The sequence below is a fragment of the Emys orbicularis genome, chromosome 3 (genome assembly GCF_028017835.1).
Source record: "Emys orbicularis isolate rEmyOrb1 chromosome 3, rEmyOrb1.hap1, whole genome shotgun sequence".
NCBI classification, from domain to species: Eukaryota; Metazoa; Chordata; order Testudines; family Emydidae; genus Emys; species Emys orbicularis.
Genome location: NC_088685.1, coordinates 31,299,198 through 31,319,019, shown reverse-complemented (window position 1 = coordinate 31,319,019; position 19,822 = coordinate 31,299,198). Strand labels below are relative to the sequence as shown.

At 41.2% G+C, this 19,822-nt stretch overlaps 1 protein-coding gene across 2 annotated transcripts in view; it reads left to right on the top strand.

Annotated features, from left to right (window-relative positions):
- Window positions 1-6,321: 6,321 nt before the first annotated feature.
- The window catches only part of LPIN1 (lipin 1), a 40,543-nt gene continuing 27,042 nt past the window's right edge, over window positions 6,322-19,822 (top strand). Inside the window, exons 1-5 of one of the 2 annotated variants that reach the window (XM_065400975.1) lie at window positions 6,322-6,522; window positions 8,886-8,981; window positions 10,889-11,223; window positions 12,620-12,739; window positions 14,021-14,128. In XM_065400975.1, the coding sequence (XP_065257047.1) occupies window positions 6,331-6,522; window positions 8,886-8,981; window positions 10,889-11,223; window positions 12,620-12,739; window positions 14,021-14,128 (851 nt within the window). In that variant the 5' untranslated portion in view covers window positions 6,322-6,330. The remainder of the gene's footprint in view (window positions 6,523-8,885; window positions 8,982-10,888; window positions 11,224-12,619; window positions 12,740-14,020; window positions 14,129-19,822) is intronic. The other variant, XM_065400976.1, reaches the window with a different exon arrangement.

Sequence of the window (19,822 nt, the reverse complement as noted above, 5' to 3'; positions counted from 1 at the left end):
AATGAACTGTGAGTCTGGATATTGAATCTGCTCAACAGCTCAGGAGTGGGTGTTCACCACTGGGTACCTGGGTTGGACCCATCTCTAGTGCTCAACAAATATAAAGGACAAGATTTTCAAAAGTGACTTGTGATTTTGGGTGCCTTCGTTTTTGGATCCTCTACTTGAGATGCCTGAAGGACAGCCTTATAGTTAGAAAGTGTTGGCTTTTTCAAAGTGCCATGAGTTGATCACCCCAAAATCACTAGTTTCTTCTGAAAATCTTGGGCATAGGTTTTAGGTTTTGTATTTCAATGACAAAGAGTGGTACATCCAATTTTTGAAAATTACAGCAATGACTTTTCATGAGATACTTCAATCTAATAAATCAGTCGTTATTGTGGTTCATGTTCAGACATGTAGCATTAATCTTAATTTTGTAAATAGCCATCCAAAGAATTTTCATCTGAAGTATATTCTTCCCTTCAGCATGCTTTTAGCATAAGTCTTTCCAAAATGTACAATCTTATAAGGCTTTTTTCTTGGCAAAGAATAAGCCTTAGAAGAATGCCATAAAGTACTGTAAAAGGAGCTAGTGTTTAATAATGCAAACAGCATTGAACTCTTAGACCCCAGAAAAAAAATCAATAATAATAGGATACTGGCAATTAGAACTCATTTTACAAGTTTTAAAATGATACATTGTGGGCAAAACTCTCCATCCATTTACACTAGTATGAATAATGACTAACTCATGGAGTCTGGAGGGGCCAAAATGTGGTTTTAGGATGTAACAGTTACTCTTCCTGGTTTTACATCCTTGCAACTGAGACCAGTGAGCAGATCCTTAGCTGGAATTGTCACAGCTCCAGTGACTTTAATGGAACTATGATGAACCAGCTGAGGATCTGTCCTCAGGTTTTGGCCACTTCCAGCATTGCACTGGTTTAGTGAAAAGTTCCTGCTTATTAAAGGGATAGTATACATTATTATTAACTGTTGTAATTTGTTATTTGTATTGTTATAGTGTCTAGGGACCCCATTCATGGGTGAGAGTTCCACTGTTCTAGGTGCTGTACAGATATACCAAAAAGACATCTCTGTAGATGTTTTTTATTGAGCTTTTGGTTTGCCTTGCATTTTACCGTGCTGCAGATCATCTTCTAGCAGCCTGCCAGACAGCTTTAAGTGCAACATATTTCTGACCCAAGAACTTGTTAACGGCAACTGGAAGTGCAGAGGGGTTACAGGAATCTCCTGATTCTGCTTTGTATATTCTGGTTCATCAATATCATTGTGAAATGTATGTACAGATACTATGTAAGGAGTTATGTATATATACTGAAAATGTTATTGAAGTCTATTTCAAGGTATTAGTCACCAGAAAACAGGTTTTCTGTCAGACAAGAGATGTTTAGCCATCTATCAGTTTACGTGTAAATTGACTGTTGCCTCATTCACCATTGGTCCCTTATCACCAGTCTGAACTGAATGCAAATGAAGAATTGTAAAAAGGAATCTCAGAAATAAACTGACAGGAAGAGGAACACAGCAGAGGAAGAGAACCTTATCTTGAGGTGCATATAAAAGGTTTGCTTGAGTATATTTGGGGGTACAAGGGAGATGCCTGGGCATCCCTTAAATAGGAAGTAAATGGACAGCAGACTTGCTTCGTGAAAAAGTGGTCTCAACTAGAGTTAGCTGAAAACAGTGAAAAGAACTTTGGGTGAGATAAGCTTCTTTAGAGAGGAGGTTAACCTGTTAGCTAAGTTTAGTCTCTAGAAAGCATGTTATGATTTTGTTATTATATGTAACCATTTGTTCCCAATATTCTTATTCACTATCACTTGAATCTCTGTTTTTCGATAATAAACTTATCCTTGTGTTCACTATAAATATAGCTAAGTGCTTTGGTGTTAAGCAAATGACTGGTCCTGAGTTGACTCTTACGAGCAGGCCTGGTGATTCTATGAGTGTTCAGTAGATAAGGGGCTGGACACTACAGGGAACGCCCACAAGGCTTGGTGTGTGCCTATCACTACCTGTACAGAGAGAGAGAGAGGTCTGTGGAGGCCTGGAAGGTAGTGCTTGTGCTGCCAGAGGTTATTGGTTTCAGGGAGCTGATCCACAGCCAGCATAGACAAAACTACTTTGCGCTAAGTGCAGGTGGTGGTAAGAGCCTCAGAACCCTGGGTACCCCTGGGGAGTGGCACAATGTTACCAAAGTTGTTATTGCATGGGATTTTCAGAAAGCACCAAGTGACTTAGGAGCACAAATCCTATTGAAAGTTAATGGGACTTATATTCCTAAGTGATTTATGTGCTTTTGAAAATTCCATCCATTATTTGATAGCACCCAAAGGTGTGCTAGGCCCCCTTACAAAAGGAACAGAAGTCCTGCTCAAAAGACTTTACAATCTAAATTTTGATGTGACCTAATGAGTGAGGGTGAAGAACAGTAAGGTGGGGAATTGGGATGACAGGAAGGGTACAGGAACATGATTATAAGGTAACTCAGTTAAAAGTATGTGGACGTTATGGTGGTGCCTTTTAAAGATTTTTATTTTATAGGTATATTTATATATAAAACAGAGAATAAAGGTGTAAGACAGTGAACTTAGTTATTGTGGGAGAAGTGAACTTTTAGAAGAGATTTAAATGAGTAGGTGGTGGTGGCTTACATAGATCAGCCTGGTGTAGGTTAGTAAAATATTTAATATGACAGCTAACCATTTGTTTTTGACCTATTCATCTACCAGAAAAAGTGTCTTCATTGGGAGCCCAGTTTTGCAATGCAAAATGCTGAATGTGTCTTACAGTCAAAGTGAGATGAGGATGCTCAGCAGCTCTCAGAATTAGGCTCATGTGTCTTCAGGCTGAAAATGATATCAGGTAGTGGGAAAAGTTGGCTAAGTGCTTTTATTTTCATTGTAGCTACATGTTGTTGTCCCAAGGTACAGATCTGCCTGTACATTCTAATTCAGTACAAAGAACAAAACGATAGCAATTGGGAAATTCTAACAGAAGCCATGCAGATAGTCGGCATAATTTCTCTTTGATTTTTTTTAATGAGCTTGGAGCGGAATGGCTTTATATTTTCCCAGTAGCAACAATATTTTCATATGGTATGGCATCCACTACCATACAGAGAAATATTATGTCTTTGTACATTGTGTTCTTGTGGAGGTCAGAGGGCCACTAAATTCAGTGTAAGGAACACTAAAGGTTATAGCCCCTGAGCTGAAGTTGTTTATTCTTGGAACTGCTGCCTGGATAGCGAGTAAAAGACTTCTTGGAGCAACTGGAGTAAAACACGTTGCCAAGCCCACGTGCAGCCTCCTTGGGAATTGAGGAATGTTTCCTGGAATGCTGACATTCTCTGGAACTGACCCTGGACCCAGAATATAAACTCTCAGACCTCTGTAGGCACTGAACAATTTAAGCTTTGGTTGTATTGCTCTTTAAAAATTAAATGTGGTTGGGAATCTCAGTCAGAATTCTGAATTACTTCATGCTGTAAATAGCCTTGTGCCCCTTTCATGCCCTCGAAGTACAACCACTAAAGCATTTTTTAGAAGTTTGAAGCAATCCCAAAATTTTTCCATAGTTTTCATCAGCTCTATCTGGTGGCCAGCAGTTTAAAAAGTATCAGATCCAGTTTGCCTGGACTTCATTTTGGAATGAATGAGGATGTATGAAAATACACATAAAGATGGAATAGGATTTCTTTATGGTCAGGGAATGTTGGACATTAAACAAATGAACAAAGCACCAGAGGCAAAGGCATTATTGAGAGGTTAAAGTCATCTGAGCAGTAGCAGAGCGGTGCAAACTGCACCTTGACTCTCTGCACTCTCAGAGGGCTTCATTCTGAGGATAGGCAGTATTGCTGTGATTTCTGCTGGGTGAGGGTAACTTTAAAATCCTCTCATGGCTGCTTGGGAGTCCGACTGGAGTAAGCTGCTGAGGGGATGCACTGAATCAGCACATCCCCAATCCTCTTCCCTGGCTGGTATCATTGGGACTATGCTGGCCTCCCAAGTTCCCTCTCACGTGAGGAGAGTTTGTGGCTTCTTTGCAACCACTCACCTACTAGACAGACAGTCTGTTGTTGCAGGACTCTGCCAGGTCCTATGGCAGTATCAGGCATAGACTGGGGCGAATCAAGGACATGATGTGCTGGGCCCAAGTGTAACAATCTTTAAATTTGTTTGAGCTGAAAATAAAATCTGTTTCTTACTAGATCTTAGTTTAAAAAAAAAAATTGCCAAGTAGAAACAACGGTAATATTTCGAAAGCAGCAGTCTGTGCCCAGAGCTCTAGCTGCACTAGGATACTGCTGCCTCTTAAATGTGCATTCAGCCAGATGCATGTGTAATCAAAGAGCCCATAGAGGGAGAGTGGTTTGACCCCCTTTCTTGATAGAAGATTTTACTCCTATGCACCAGTTAGTGAATATTTCTTATTAAAATTAGTTAATCAGGAACATATTTTCTAAATACAATATGTTCCCTGAATTTAGCAGAATAAATAATGAACAGGAGACATTTCATATTCATGAAGATTAGTGAGCTCCCTGCATATGATTGTATACCTCTTTCAGCTAACTCAAAGCTCCATTGGTCATTCCAGCATCCATTGGCACACCATGTGGATTTGTGCTCCTCTCTGAAAATTTTCACACCATGAACCCATTACTTAATTACAAACATCCATATAGTATTAATTATATTACATTATTGCTCAAGTTCCCAAAACTTCCCATTATAAGATCCTGTTTTCAGTTGCTTATAACTTTGCCAGACTTTAACCTTTTGAGACAAGCTTTTCTATGCTGGAAATGAGCATCAGGCTGAAATCTTGTGGAAAATTTCAGACGAACCACTTCAGCCATTTCCAAGAATGAAGTTAGTGAAAAATACACTGTTTTGGCCATGTTAAAAAACACTGACAACCTCTCCTTTGAAAAGCTGTAGTACCCCTGTTCTTTGGAACAGGGACTTGAAATTTGGCAGGGTGGTGACCTTTTTGTTAGGGATTTGCCTTTTGCTGTCCCTGTGAAATCCACCCAAATTTGACCAAGTTATAATCCTTTGAAAAATCTCAATTTGCACATGCTGTGTGAGGAGCTCTCTGATGACCTGACAATCAAAAAGGAATCATACAAAAAGTGGAGACACTGACAGATTGCTAAGGATGAGTATAAAAAAATAGCACAAGCATGCAGGGACACAATTAGAAAGGCGAAGGCACAAAATATGTTTCACCTAGCAAGGGCAATAAAGGACAATAAAAAAAGGTTCTATAAATATATTAGATGGAAGAGGAAGGAAAGTGTAGGTCTATTATTTAATGGGGAAGGAGAGCAAATAACAGATGATGCAGAGAAGGCTGAGATGTTAAATGCCCTTTTTGCTTCAGTCTTTGCTAGAAAGGTTAATTGTGACCAGATGCTTAAGACAATTAATATTAACAACAAGGGGGAGATTCTTGGGCCAGAATAGGGAAAAAACAGGTTAAAGAATATTTAAATAAGTTAGATGTAAGGCTTTTGACACAGTCCCACATGATGCTCTCATAAGCAAACTAGGGAAATACTGTTTAGATGAAAATACCTTAAAGTGGGTGCATAACAGGCTGGGGCCCCCTTTCATTATGATATAACATTTAATTCATATTTCAAAGTCAGAAGGGACCTTGTGATCATCTAGTCTGATCTCCTGTATAATGCAGGGCAAAGAATGTCCCCAAAATAATTGCTAGAGCAGATCTTTTAGAAAAATGTCCAATTAGTATGTGATCATGAATTTTTTTGGCAGGAAAAGTCTTATGAAGTTTCTCTTTCTCCTTTTGTACTGGAGTGGGAGATTTGCTATTGACTGAAACGTGGTGGGAGAATTGGACCAGTGGAGGGGCAACGCACTTGCCCAATCCAACTACACAGGCCAGGCATACTCAATATTGAAAACAAAAGAAAGTGGTGTAGTGGAGGAGGGATATGAAACAAAAAATCTTGTCGATTTAGATACAATTGGAGCAATATTTGGGAGTTGCAGAGTCTCAAAGTCTGACTGTGGTTTAGAATACAGCTGCTCTCTGGAGTTTTGGAAGTAGTTATCACTCTGAGTTGAGCGCTGCACTTCATTTTGCCTTCTAGTGTCTGTTCAAAAGTACAGCCACTATAAATAAATTAGACTGGGTATTCCCATTCTGCGTGAAATCATTTCTTTTCTAACATGAAAATAATTCATTGCTGGAATCTAAAGGTTTCTGGATTGTTCAGAAGTCTTGACAATATCAGATTTTTTTGACTACATGTATCTTCTGTATGCTTCTTTCCAGGCACAAACCATGAATTACGTTGGGCAGTTAGCAGGCCAAGTATTTGTTACTGTGAAGGAGCTCTACAAGGGATTAAATCCTGCCACGCTATCTGGATGTATTGATATAATTGTTGTACGTCAGCCAGATGGAAATCTTCAATGTTCCCCTTTCCATGTGCGCTTTGGGAAAATGGGGGTTCTGCGTTCTAGAGAGAAAGTGGTAAGAAAACAGAAGTCTTGTTACTTTTCTCTTGTTTTCTCAGTGTGTGAACTCATTGCATGTAGTTACAGAGTATGTTAACAATGTAGCAGTCAAAGCTTTCATTGGAGGGTCTTTATAAAGACTCTAAATTGTATTTTCAAGGTTCAGTTAAAATGGTTGATAATGCTATCATTATTTTAATGCATAATATGTAGACAGTTGATCATAATAACTACAAACCAAACTACAATTAGGCAAATGTATTGACTGAAAATACAGTTTCCATGTCTACATTTAGACTTTTACTTGGAATTTCACAAGATATAACTATGGCTCATGTTATTTAACTTGATAATATTTATAGGTTTGGGTTGGCATATTGACAAATATTTTAATTAAAGTACATCTCAAGATTCCTCTCATTATAGCTAAACTTTAAAGTTTTGCTGTGGTTTCTGTTGAATAATGATCGATACATGCTCACGATGAAATACTTTCCATAATTGTTGCAAAATTCCTTTTCAATATGGCAAAAGGTTGACAGTACAGACCTAGGTTAACATTAAGTTCTCATGGTTTTACACTAGGACCTTGTTGTTCATCATGTTTATTAATGACCTGGAAAAAAAGGTGTGAATGGTGAGGTGGTAAAATTTGCAGATAGCAAAATTATTTATGTTATTCAAAGCTAGAGAAGGCTGTGAGGGACTTCAGAGGAACCTAACAAAGTAGGAGAACTGGCAGCCTCATGTCAAATGAAAGCCACTGGTGACAAATGCATGATAATTTGTACTACTTACAGTTAATTTAGAACCTAAAATGTGTGTAATCGCTCAGGAAACAGACCTGAGTGTCATTGTTGATAGCTGAGTGAAAACTGTTGCTCACTACTTTTCTGAGTCAAAAAGGAAAAGTGGGTATAAAGAGTGGGTAGAAAATACTGGATAATGTCATTATATAAATCAGTTGGATGCCCTGGCCTGAAATACTGTGTTCAGTTATGGTCACCCTAATCTCAAAAATGATATAACAACTAGAATGGGTGACTGAAATGATTAGAGGCATAGAGATACTTCCGGCATGGAGGAGAGATTGAAAAGATTGGGGCTATGACCGTGATTAAACAACAATGAATGGTGTGAAGATGGCAAATCAGGTTTTCCTATGTCTCCTTTATCATAGTGCCAAGACAGGGGCATTTAATGAACTTGAAAGGCAATACATTTACAACTGATAAAAGGAAATACAGACAAATTGTACATTGAGTGAAAATGTGATACTTTTTGACCAAAAGTATCACCGAGGTCAAGATCTTAGTAGGATTTAAAATAGATTAGAAATTTATGTGGCTAATGCAACATTGTAGGGAAGCAAAGACTCACCGGCGCTGCCTGCTGGTCGTCCTGGGAATTAGCTCTTGTCCAGCCCATAGCGTCCCTCTGCAGGCCGGTGTCTCGCCTGCCTTAGGGCCCAGTGTCCCTCCCGGATCCCGGTGCCTTTTACCTCAGGGTTCTGCCCTGCAGTACCCCCCACTCTGGGTCTCCCCTCCCAGGGGAACCCCCAAGCCTCTAAACCCACCTTGCCTCAGTGGTTACTGCCAGTCGTCATCTAGCCCCCTCTCACTGGGGCAAACTGCAGTCTGTAAACACCACTCATCATTGGCAAGGGGGTAGGACCTGCTGCCTTTGCCTGTCCCCAGGCTGCCTCTCTGCAGCCCCCAGTACCTGTTTTGGCCTTTAACCAGGCCCACAGCTCCTCTGGCCTTTCCCCAGCCCAGCCCAGCCCAGCCCAGCCCTGCCCTGCCCTGCCCTGCCCTGCCCTGTCCTGTCCTGCCCTGCCCTGCCCTGCCCTGTCCGTTCCCAGACAGCTAGGTCCTTCTCCCTCCAAAGCTGGAGAGAGACTGACTCAGTCAGTGGCTCACAGCCCTTTATAGGGCCAGCTGTGGTCTAATTGGGGCGTAGCCCCAGCTGTGGCTGCCTTCCCAATCAGCCTAGCCTTTCATAGGAGTGGAATAACTGCCCCGTTACAAATATCTACAGTTATATTAGATAAAACACAGAATTTTTTTATATGGGATAAAAACAGTCACGATTCAGGGTGCAAGCCAACCATTAATTAACAGAAACAACGAGGACTCCTCGTTGTTTCTGCTGATACAGACTAACATGGCTACCACTCTGAAACCTGTCATTAACTAACAGAGGTTAGCAAGATACTGCCCCAATAGGCAGCTTTCCCCATAATTATCTACTGTAGGTTTCTTTCACCTTCCTCTGAAGCATCTGACCAATGTCAGGGACAGGATAGAGCAATAGATGGAATTGAAATGGCAGTTCCTCTGTTCCTAAGATTGCTTAATTTTTATTGTTTTTCCCCCCAAGGTTGACATAGAAATTAATGGAGAACCTGTAGATTTGCACATGAAACTAGGAGACAATGGAGAGGCATTTTTTGTACAGGAAATGGACAATGATCAGGTAACGTCTAAAGATGATTTTAATTTGTCAACATTCTGGCGCATACACTGTGGTAGCGATTTTGAATTTAGGGCTTTTGTTTAAAAATATACCTTGATCCAGTATATGTTTAACTGGGTCATTCAAATAGTTGCTGTGCATTTTTTCTCATAGAGGAGTTTGGTACTGGATTAAATTAGCATTTCAGGTTTGACAGCTTGGCAAAGCCCATTGTCAAAGTAATAAGTAAGGCCTAAATGTGCATGTGTGTGTGTGTGTGTGTGTGCATGTGCACACAGGCACAAAAATATGCACACTTTAGCACACTCCAAATATCCGCAAATACATTGCCTAATGCACACTTGTGTCCTTTTAAACATGTGGTCTTAAAGTGTTCATGTTACTCATTAAAAAGGTATGATTCTGCACCCATTACTCACACTGAATTCGACTTAAACTAGAACTCCTGTTGAGAGACTCTGTGATTAACTGCTATGCACTTTAAATGAGAGCCACACTAATGTTGATGACACTTCCCACAAGGTAGAGAAGGGGAAACCTTTTAAGGGTATTTGCTTTAGGAGTATGCGACAATTGTTTTGATTCTCCAGCATGAGACACATTTTTAAACCCCAATGTACCAGTTTAGTCCCATTAACTTCAGTTATGAGTTGCATCCATGAACAATCTTTCTCCCCATGTCTTTACATCTAAATATGTTAGATGGTAGCAATCATTTCCAGATAAACAAGATTGCTAGGAAACTTTCCACATGTATTTTAGATGGGGTGTGTATATTATTTAGTGTATATAACCACATAAACAGAATCTTTGGGAAAGTTCTGGTCTCCCTGAAATCTTGACATTGTGTGATACAAGTCATACCTGTCACTGATGCAGAGGTTACTAGCCCCCTACTGTTTCCTGAGAGCGGTGTGATCTGCATGCAGATCATGGGGGCATGACCAGGACATAAGTTATGAATCTTCACTTAAGAAATAGTGGTTCCATCACTTAATAAGCATTGAATTCTGCCCTGGGATGTGCACAGTGCCTGCAAAGCTCCCATTCAACTGGAGCCTAAGCAATCATCTAATTTATGTTCGAGTTGCCTTGTGTGAAAAGCGAAAGGAACAATTGTGTTACAAGGCAGAACCCTAACTGAATGTGGAAGTGAATGTGCCTTCCAGGGCAGCATATGCTCCGCTGTGTACCTGGGTAGTTCCATGAGCCTTTTGTTGGGTGGGTATGGCTCTGCCTCCTCCCTTCCTGTCCTCCTTTGGCCCTGCAGGGAGACTACAGCTTGTTGGGGCACACGGCAGAAGCAGTCTCTGTGTTTAGGGAGTGTAGGGACAGTCATTGTGCCTCTGGGTGGGACAGTGTGTGGAGGCTTCTCAGGCCTCTCCTTGCATCCATGCTGGGGCCTGGCACAGTCTAGCCCAGTGTCTCCATTCTGATGTGTTAACATTTGAGATGAGCCTGAGCCACAAGCTTTGGGTATGGATCCAGAGCAGAGTCTGCGGAGGTTTGGATCTAGGATTCTGGTTCAGGCCCATTAGAGAGACAGAGGGTGCTGAGCTATTAAGATGGATCAGACTTACCCCAAAATTCTATGTTGTTTGGGTCTTCTGATTCTGGCCTATATCTAGCATCAACTGGGTAGAGACACGGGCCAGTATTAGCTATACAGAAGAACCCCTTAGTGCAGGTATCCTCCCTTGCTTCCTCTAGGAGCTGCCACCCTGAATCCGTTTCCCCCTGGCTTGGAGCCTAGGGAGCACACATGGGGAAGGGGCACTCTGGGCCTGAGTTGTTTTGATAGTCAGTTGGGTTAATGGACAGAGACCATTCTGCTCAGATGCTAGACCTATATTTTTGACTGTGGGAGGGAATAATATACCCCCTGGTTTTGATTTCTTTGTCTTCAGGAGGTAATTCCTTACCACCTTGCTACCTCCCCCATTCTATCAGAGGGAGCTGCTCTGATGGAATCACAGCTGAAGAGGAACTTGATGGACAGGGTGAGGAACCTGGACTCCACTGGATCCTCACAGGTATCAATCCCCGGGCTTGCTTCCCAGTCTGCTATAGAAAGCTCCTCGATTTGTGTCTCTGTGAAGAAAAGAAGGAAGAGGAGGAGGAAATCTACCCATAAACTTGACAGTTTAAAAAGAGAAGTCAATGGAGACACATCAGAAGATGAAGAAATGTTTTCTATACAGATTAGTTCAGAGGAAGAGAATGAGCCCGTGGACAATATGAGGTATCATCATTTATAATGCAGATCTAATGCCAGATTGAAAGGATTAAATGTTTCTTGCATGTATTGCACAGAGAGGGGACTCGGTGTTTTTCTGGGTGTGTGTGTAAAAATGTCCTTCTGAATTAATAACCAAACCCTGAAAACTAGTTATGAAATCCGAGAGACTTCTGGTCTGAAACCAACATGGAGAAAACCCCTTTTTAGTTTGGCTATTACTCCCTGGTAATGTATAGGTACAGGAATCTAATAGATTCCCAGGATCAGAGCCTTAGCTAGTGTAAATTAGCATTCCTCCATTGATTTCAGTGGACCTACACTGATATACACCAGCAGAGAATTTGACCTATACTGTATCTTGTGTCCATACAGTGGATAAAACATTCTGATGATTAATCCAGAATATCCAGATCCACTAATTACTGGAGCTATCATTGTGCAAACCCCATAGATCCTGAAGTTACAAGCATGGAGAGCCAACTGCTCTGTGGGTCCTCTCTTGGTCCCCTTTGTTCAGCTCTGCAGTTGACTCTCCCTTGTTTTCCTCTCCCTACCTGTGTTTCAGAGCAACAATAGCTCATGGATGCATTTCTGCTTTGAAATCTGGCAGAATAGGAGGGAAGCTTGTGATGTACAGTGATTACTGCTTCGGATTTATCACCTCCTACTGTACGCACTTCCCACCCCCCATACATCTACTCTGAACCAGAAAAGCTCCATCTCCACAGTCTGTGTACAGAAGGGATGTTGAGGATTCAGAGGGTGAGAGTAGCATGTAGCAGAGTCATTGCTTCCCCCTTCCATTGCCCCCATCCACTTCTTCAGATTTCAGCTTCCCTCCAGCAGCACACATGGCTGAGGAGCATCTGGCCCTGAGAATGAGTTTTAACCTAGGAAATTGACAGCAAAGTGACCAGGAGAATGATATCTGTGGAACTATAGGGTGTGAGTCAGATTATGGTTTTCTCCCACAATTTGAATTTATACCAACATCTGGGTGGCTTCTTACTAGAACAGGGATTGGCAACCTTTGGCACGCGGCTGGTTTGTTTACCTGCCGCGTCTGCAGGTTCAGCCGATCGTGGCTCCCACTGGCCACGGTTCGCCGCTCCAGGCCAATGGGGGCGGCAGGAAGTGTCGGCCCGCGCCGCTTCCCCCAGTCCCCATTGGCCTGGAGCGGCGAACCGCGGCCAGTGGGAGCAGTGATCCGCCGAACCTGCGGACGTGGCAGGTAAACAAACTGGCCCGGCCCACCAGGGTGCTTACCCTGGCAGGCTGCGTGTCAAAGGTTGCCAATCCCTGTACTAGAACATGTCTGCATTATTCTGTCTATTAACTGAGATATGAGGAAATTTAATATTCAAGCATTATTTTAACTTCCATTTTTTTTTATGCTCAGGATATCTGTTATGGATGAGTTTAGTGAAGAAGTGTCTGAAATAAATGCTTCTGCAATCAGTATGCTTTCGCAGTCTGCACCATATACCCATTCAGATGGAGAGTGGTCACCCCTTCAGAGGTACAGTATATAGAAGTATAATATATAGTTTTTGTAAACAATCTCTCCTTCCTCACTTAGTCCTACTTGCTGCCTTCTCAAGTCTTGTTGAGTGAAGCATTGTCACTATAATAGATGAATACCTTCTACAGTTGAATATGCGGTATTGTTGTAACCATGTCAGTCCCAGGATATTAGAGAGACAAGGTGGGTGAGATAATATATTTTATTGAACCAACTTCTGTTAGTGAGAGAGACAAGTTTTTGAGCAATACACAGCTCTTCTTCAGGTCTGGGAAAGGTACTCCCAATGTCACATTTTCATTTAGCTATGACGCTGGGAGAACCTTTCCCAGACCTGAAGAAGAGCTCGGTGGGGCTTGAAAGCTTGTCTCTGTCACCAATAGAAGTTGGTCCAATAAAAAAGAGATTTGAGTTCTGACAGTATGCAACAGCGTTAGGGCAACTCTACTCTCACTTCAAATGTGGACTATGCTGTGTTTGAACCCTATAATATTTGTTGCCTTAATCTGGTCACATGCCCAGTGCTGATCTTTGAAGTTGGGAATCGTGCTGCCCTAAACCAAAAATTCATTTGTCCAGAAACAATGATCTAATCCTGAAGCAATTACTCACATGTATAGTAACACTGATGGAACTTGAATCCATGCTACACAGAAAGACTTTAGTGAATTTAGTCATGAGTCTATTTTTTTTTTTTTACTTTTTTTTTTACCTACCAAGGACTTGCAAGATTGCGCCCTAATATGTAAAAAACCAAGATTCTTTATGATTCAAGAAAATAAGCTTCCTTTGTCTATTTCAAAAAACTATTTCTTTAGTTACAAAGGTGACTATAACATGGAATGTTCATTATAGATAATAAACACATATACATACAGCATACTATATACTTATATTCCTTATGCATTTCTTGTTTAATACTCCTTGTGTACACACAGTGTGGGTGTGCATACATTAGAATCAAAGTGTGTCAATTTGGATTGCATTTCTTCCTCCTGAGGGACAGCCTCAAAGCTGTTCAATTGACGTCAGACAAGTCCTCTTTCTGCATGTCGCAGTGAGGTTCCAATGAAGTCTATTTCTTGGTGACTTGGTGGCTAGTTTGAACTGTATGCTACCTTTGTGCTTCTTGATTGCAATGCTTAGATTTTGAAAACTTGAGATGTACAGTCCTGTTTTCAAATGACCTTTGAGTGCCTGAAGAGCTTGTGTTAAGTAGCACCTATTTTGAATAATGACACCCAGTTTTTCTCTCTTTCAATGTATCGTGCTATCCAGTAAGCCTATAGATTGCACAGGGCCATCCTCTCATCTCACTGTTCCAGCAGATGGAGGCCTATCTAGTTCTTGTCCTCATCAATCCTCTCACTTCCCTGCTACAGACAGGTAGAGGAGTTATTCTCCCTCTCTTGGGATGTGCGATTAATCCTTTAACGCATTAACAGTATGCGAATTTTGCCTATCTTACAAAGCTGCTTATTACTAACCTAGACACTTGGGAGGAAAATGCAAGATAGCAGAATTTCCTTTACTTACCTCCTACCTGGACTTTGAATGTAGATAAGTTGCACAGAGAAGCCCTGAATTGCACTATGATGGGTAATATAACATCAGTATAATGAGAAAAAGGATTAGAAAAATGGAAAAAAGACCAAGAAAACATCCAAGGACAAATGATCCAGCTCCTCGGCTGGTGTTAATTGCTGTAGTTCTATTGAAGTTAATACAGACATTTCCTTTTGGGCTTTCTGTAGTTTAATTAAAAAAAAAAAAAAAGTCATTTTCATTTCACAGAAAATGGGGCCTTCCTGCAGAGTTTGCTTTCCCTCTGTGGTAACACAGTATTTTTAAATGAAAAATCTAAAACCCCTCACAAGATGATGCTTAATCAGACAAGAGAGGGGGTGGCATGGGTGAGGGAGCCTTTTTCTCTTGTCCTCCTATCTTCATTCTTTGGGTGGGGGATAGAAGCTTTTCTGTACTCGGAATGTAGGGGAGAGAGCATCTATAGAGAGGAAGGATGGTCCAGTGCGTAGGGCAATAGCATAGGACTTAGGAGACCTAGATTGAAGTCCCTACTGTGCTACGTCCTGCTTATGTAACTATGGGCAAGTCACTTAGCCTCTCTGTACCACCATTCCTCATCAGCATTTAAATAACAGCTGATGAAGATATGGTAGTAGGCTGTCTTTCCCACACTTGAAGATTTCCGCTGAGATGCCATCTTTTCCAGGAGCCTTGCCACTTGATAGCAGATCAATGGCCTTGCTTAGTTCTTCTACATGGGCTCCACATCTAGCTCTGGCATGACCTGTAGAGTTGGAATTTGGTCCAGTGATTCGTTGGTGATGTTTCTTTCTTGTGTGTATACCTCTGACTTCACAAAAGTCATCTTAGTGTGCCTACAACAGCTGGTGAATCATGTCTACCCTGAATCACAGTGCGGATTCTGGGCTGGAAGATCAACTATAGACTTGATATTTTCTCTGAGTCAACTCCAAGAAAAGTGCATAGAGCAAAACTGACCATTGTATATCGCCTTCGTGGACCTAACCAAAGCATTCGACACAGTCAGCAGAGCAGGTCTGTTTGTAATACTAGAAAAGATAGGATGCCCACCAACCCTGCTATGTCTTATATGTTCATTCCACAACAACATGATAGCAACTGGCCAGTTTGATGGATCAACTTCGGACAGCTTTGAGATGAAAAGCGGAGTGAAGCAAAGATGTGTTCTTGCCCCTACACTCTTTGGAATCTTCTTCTCAGTACTTTTGAACTTCGTGTTTAAGTACATGAAAGATGGAGTGTATCTCCACACAAGATCGGATGGGAAACTCTTCAATCTATCATGACTTAACTCAAAGACCAAAGTCATAAAGGTGCTAATCAGGGGACTTCTATTCGCTGATGATGCTGCCCACATAGCCCATGATGAAGATCTACTACAGGAACTCATGGACCACCTTTCAAGTGCTTGTCAGGCATTTACTCTCACATCAGCATTAAGAAAACTGTTGTATTAGGACAGGATGCTCCACAAGAGCCTTCAATTACCTTAAATGCAAACCAGCTATAAGTAGTCCAAAAGTCCAGCTATTTAGGTTCTACAGTGACCACCAACCTCTCACTGGATGAAGAACTAAATGTTCGCATTGGAAAGACTGCTATCACCTTTAGCAGACTAACTAAAAGAGCATGGAACAACTCAAAGCTTACCATCAAGACCAAAATGCTAGTGTATCAAGCCTGCACCCTAAGCACTCTCATGTATGGTGGGGAAACATGGACAACTTATGCTCATCAGGAGAAAAGATTAAACAGTTTCCACCTATGCTGTTTACGCCACATACTCAACACCAAATGGCAGGATAAAGTCACCAACACAGAGGTTCTTCAAAGGACAAATTTACCAAGTGTGACAGCCCTGCACAAGCAAAGATGACTGCGCTGGCTGGGCCATCTGAGTAGGCTGGAAGACGGACGCATACCCAAGGACATGCTATACGGGGAGTTATCAGAGCGAACAAGGACAACAGGACGTCCCAAGCTTCACTATAAAGACACATGCAAGCGAGATATAAAGGAATTTGGAATTGATCCTGACCAATGGGAAATCTTGGCAAGTGATCATAACAAATGGCACCGTCGTCTCCCATCAGGGTATCAAACTCCGTGACAGAAGCTGGCTCCTACAGCTTGAAGAGAAAAGAGCCCATAAGAAGCCAGCAGCTCCCAATACATTTGCAATAACTGCCAAAGATCATGCAAATCTTGGATTGGATGATTCAGTCACATGAGACATTGCAAACCATCTATGTCATAGACGGCAGTTCCCACTGTCTCTCGTAGACGAAAGGATGCTGACATGACAGTGACTAAAGTAAGGTTTCCATTCCTTATTGTGCAACATCAACAGAATGCTGGATATGGTTCAGTCATGGTTTAACCTGTAATAACTCATTGAAGACAATGGAATTTCACAAGTCTCACCAAGGGCTTAATTGGAAAACAGTGGGGTTGCACAGTGATAACAGGACCTAATTCAGCCTATGGAACCTTTATTACAGATGTTGATTTGAGAGAAGGAAAGAGCCTAGTTTGAATCTCAGATCTCAGGCAGTCTTTGCCGGGTTGGTGGTGACAAAGATGGAAGCTCTCAATGCCGTTTTACCATGTCATTTTTCCAAGCACAACACCACTTTAAATAATCAAAAACACCTCCCTCCTGTGCTCAAATGCATCTTTTCTATGTCAGCGAGAAACAGATAGATAAAGAGAACATCAGTTCCTTTTAGCATTTGATCAGGCAGCTAGTGTGGTGTGAATGCTGCTTATTCCCCTGTACACAGCCATCACACTGATCCCTTGTGGTCTCTCCATCTGTTTGTCATATCCCCCTGTCTCTTATCTAAAGCTTAGATTGTAAGCGCTTCAGGCTGAGACTCTATGATGATATCTGTTAGCACAGCACCTAGCATGATGGGGTCCTGCCTTCACGGCACTACTGCAGTGCACATAACAAATGTCAAAGATAATAATAATTTCACTAGTGTTTATTGTATGCCAGAGGAATTCCCCACTTTTGCTATACTGCCTGACCTGTCGGAGCACATCACCGTGCTGTGATGGTAAGTGGACTATTTTGACAACTCTCAGTCTTATCCAAATATTTACTGCTTTAATGAAGTTCAGATCATGTTATATAGTTCCCTTTGTAAAAAATACTGTGCTCTTTCAGGCGTAGATTCTGTAACAGTTTTTTCTGGCTAAATTCAAGTCTGTTTTGTGGGATTATAATTTATCCCCCCATAGTCTTCAACATCATTCTCTAATCTCCCCACCTCTCCCACTGAGATCCCACCCTTCCATTTATTTATTTCCCTTCTGACGTATACCTCCTAGCCTTGACGTTCATGTCATGATCACCATTTTTTAAAACATGGCCAGGATTCCTTTGGGAGCCATTAATGTTCTTGAGGCTACTGACCGATGCAAGACATGCCTTCCCCAGGAGTTTAGTACATTACCTGAAGAATATTCCCAGTCCCTTCCAAGACAGAGAGCAAGAAATTAGAAGTGGGAAATGAACCTAGAAGGTCTCCTACATGGCAGGACACAATCACTAGATTACCAGTCTTACATGGTCTTTATCTTGAATACGTCCAGCTCATCCCTGATTGAAGCATGCAAAACTCTGCCATTGCTCTGGCACTTAATTTGTCCCAATTCAGTAAAAAACAAAACAAAACAAAAATCTTTGAAGACAATATGCAATGTGATCATGAGCTTTGTTAGTCTTTTATCAAAATTGATTTTGACAGCAGCTATGTGCAGTGAACACTGTCTTAAGCAGCCACAACATGGCAAAAATATACAACATGAGGTGTGAAGGCAGAAGTATACACATATGAGCTCATAAACATAGTTAGTGCCTTCATTAATAAACCAGGGGTCACTTCAGAGAGGTGTTGGTCAGTGGTAGGAGCGGTTTAACATTATTAAGGGAACATGGTGTGTAAAGAAAAAAGTCCTTGAGTTTGTCATTGTAAGCCCAGGGAAGTGCTGAGGTAGGAGGATTCCCACATCACAGATCAGGGAATTTAAATTCCTGGTGATTTTTCATATAATTCTGCCAGGCTCAATCCCTATCCATGTGGGGAGGAGTTCTCTCTTCAGTTGAGTAACCTCATGGCCCAAAAAAGACTATGCACGTCCATGGAAGAGGAAATCCTTTCCAAGCAGAGCAGTGGTAGTATGCTGCAAAGAGACGGTGCATTTGCATTATATGCTTACGTTCTTTCTCAGTCTTGGAGTCTCATAAAGTCTTTTTTTTTTTTTTTATGGTTCTAAAGGCACAGTGTGTTGCAGAGCTGCGCTATGTAGCTTTTTGCTTCCCAGTGCCCTTGGGCAATGGAATCATGGTAGATTTGGGACTTCTGTGGGCAGAAAGAGGTCCGAGGCTTTCACTCTAAGGGAGTGACAGCTCACCTCAGAATGCTAAGAACACCAACCCCAGCTTGCGATTTGTAGATGGCATGGGACACTAACCTTTGCATAATGTTCCAACCAATCTAAGTAGTAGGAATGCTTTAACATCTTTTTGTGTGTGCAAATAATGCAATATTTCTGGTGCATGTTTACATTTCTGATTTGATATTACAGCACTTAATTTAAGAGGCCCAGACATTCCAAACATTCTAATTATAATTCTTGTGCACTTCTTAAAGTTATATTAGTGTTTGTGTGTTAATCTACAAGGGGAGCTCTATAGAAAAGAATTTTGGAATGTGGACATCTTTTGCCTTCTAAAATTTTAAGTTTTATTATATCTAAATTGCATTTAAGCAAAGCCAGACATTTACAAAACGAAATACTGAATAAATATGCACTTCATTGTGCTTGTGTGAAATGCCTAGTAGATACAATATGCATTCTTGTTTTTTTGGGGGGGGACAAGGGTGGATTAGTAGGATTGCTGGGTTCAAGTCCTAACCCACCTACTGATTTACTGTGTTCCCTTGGGTAAGTCACTTAAGGACAGATTTTCAAAGGTAGTTAGATGCCTAAAGATGCAGATAGACACCTGGGCCTTGATCAATGGAAGCTAGGAGCCTAAATACCTTTGTGGATGTGGACCCTAGTGGAATTTTCAAAAGTGCATAGATGCATAACTCCCATGAAAATCCCACTAGATGCCTGTTTGCATCTTTAGGCATGTAAATATCTTTAAAAATCTTAATCTCCCCATCTGTAAAATGATGACATTGTGATGAGCATTGATTAATGATTGTAAAGAGCTTGGAAATCAATAGGAAAAAATTTTCTACAGCAAGGACCCTTGCAAATGTGCTGATTTTCTTAAATAACTAATTACTTGTAGCTGGAGGAGCTTAGCATTTGCCATGTTTAAGGTATTTCCTATAGTAAGCACAGGAAACTACAAGGGCAAAATGCAGATAATTAGGTAACCGTGTCTATTTATCAGAGGGAAAATTGTCAAGTTTTAAGATCTGCCATTGTGCTAGTGCAAAGTAATTGTTATCTGAGAACAGACAGACTAAAGAAGCTCAATCTATT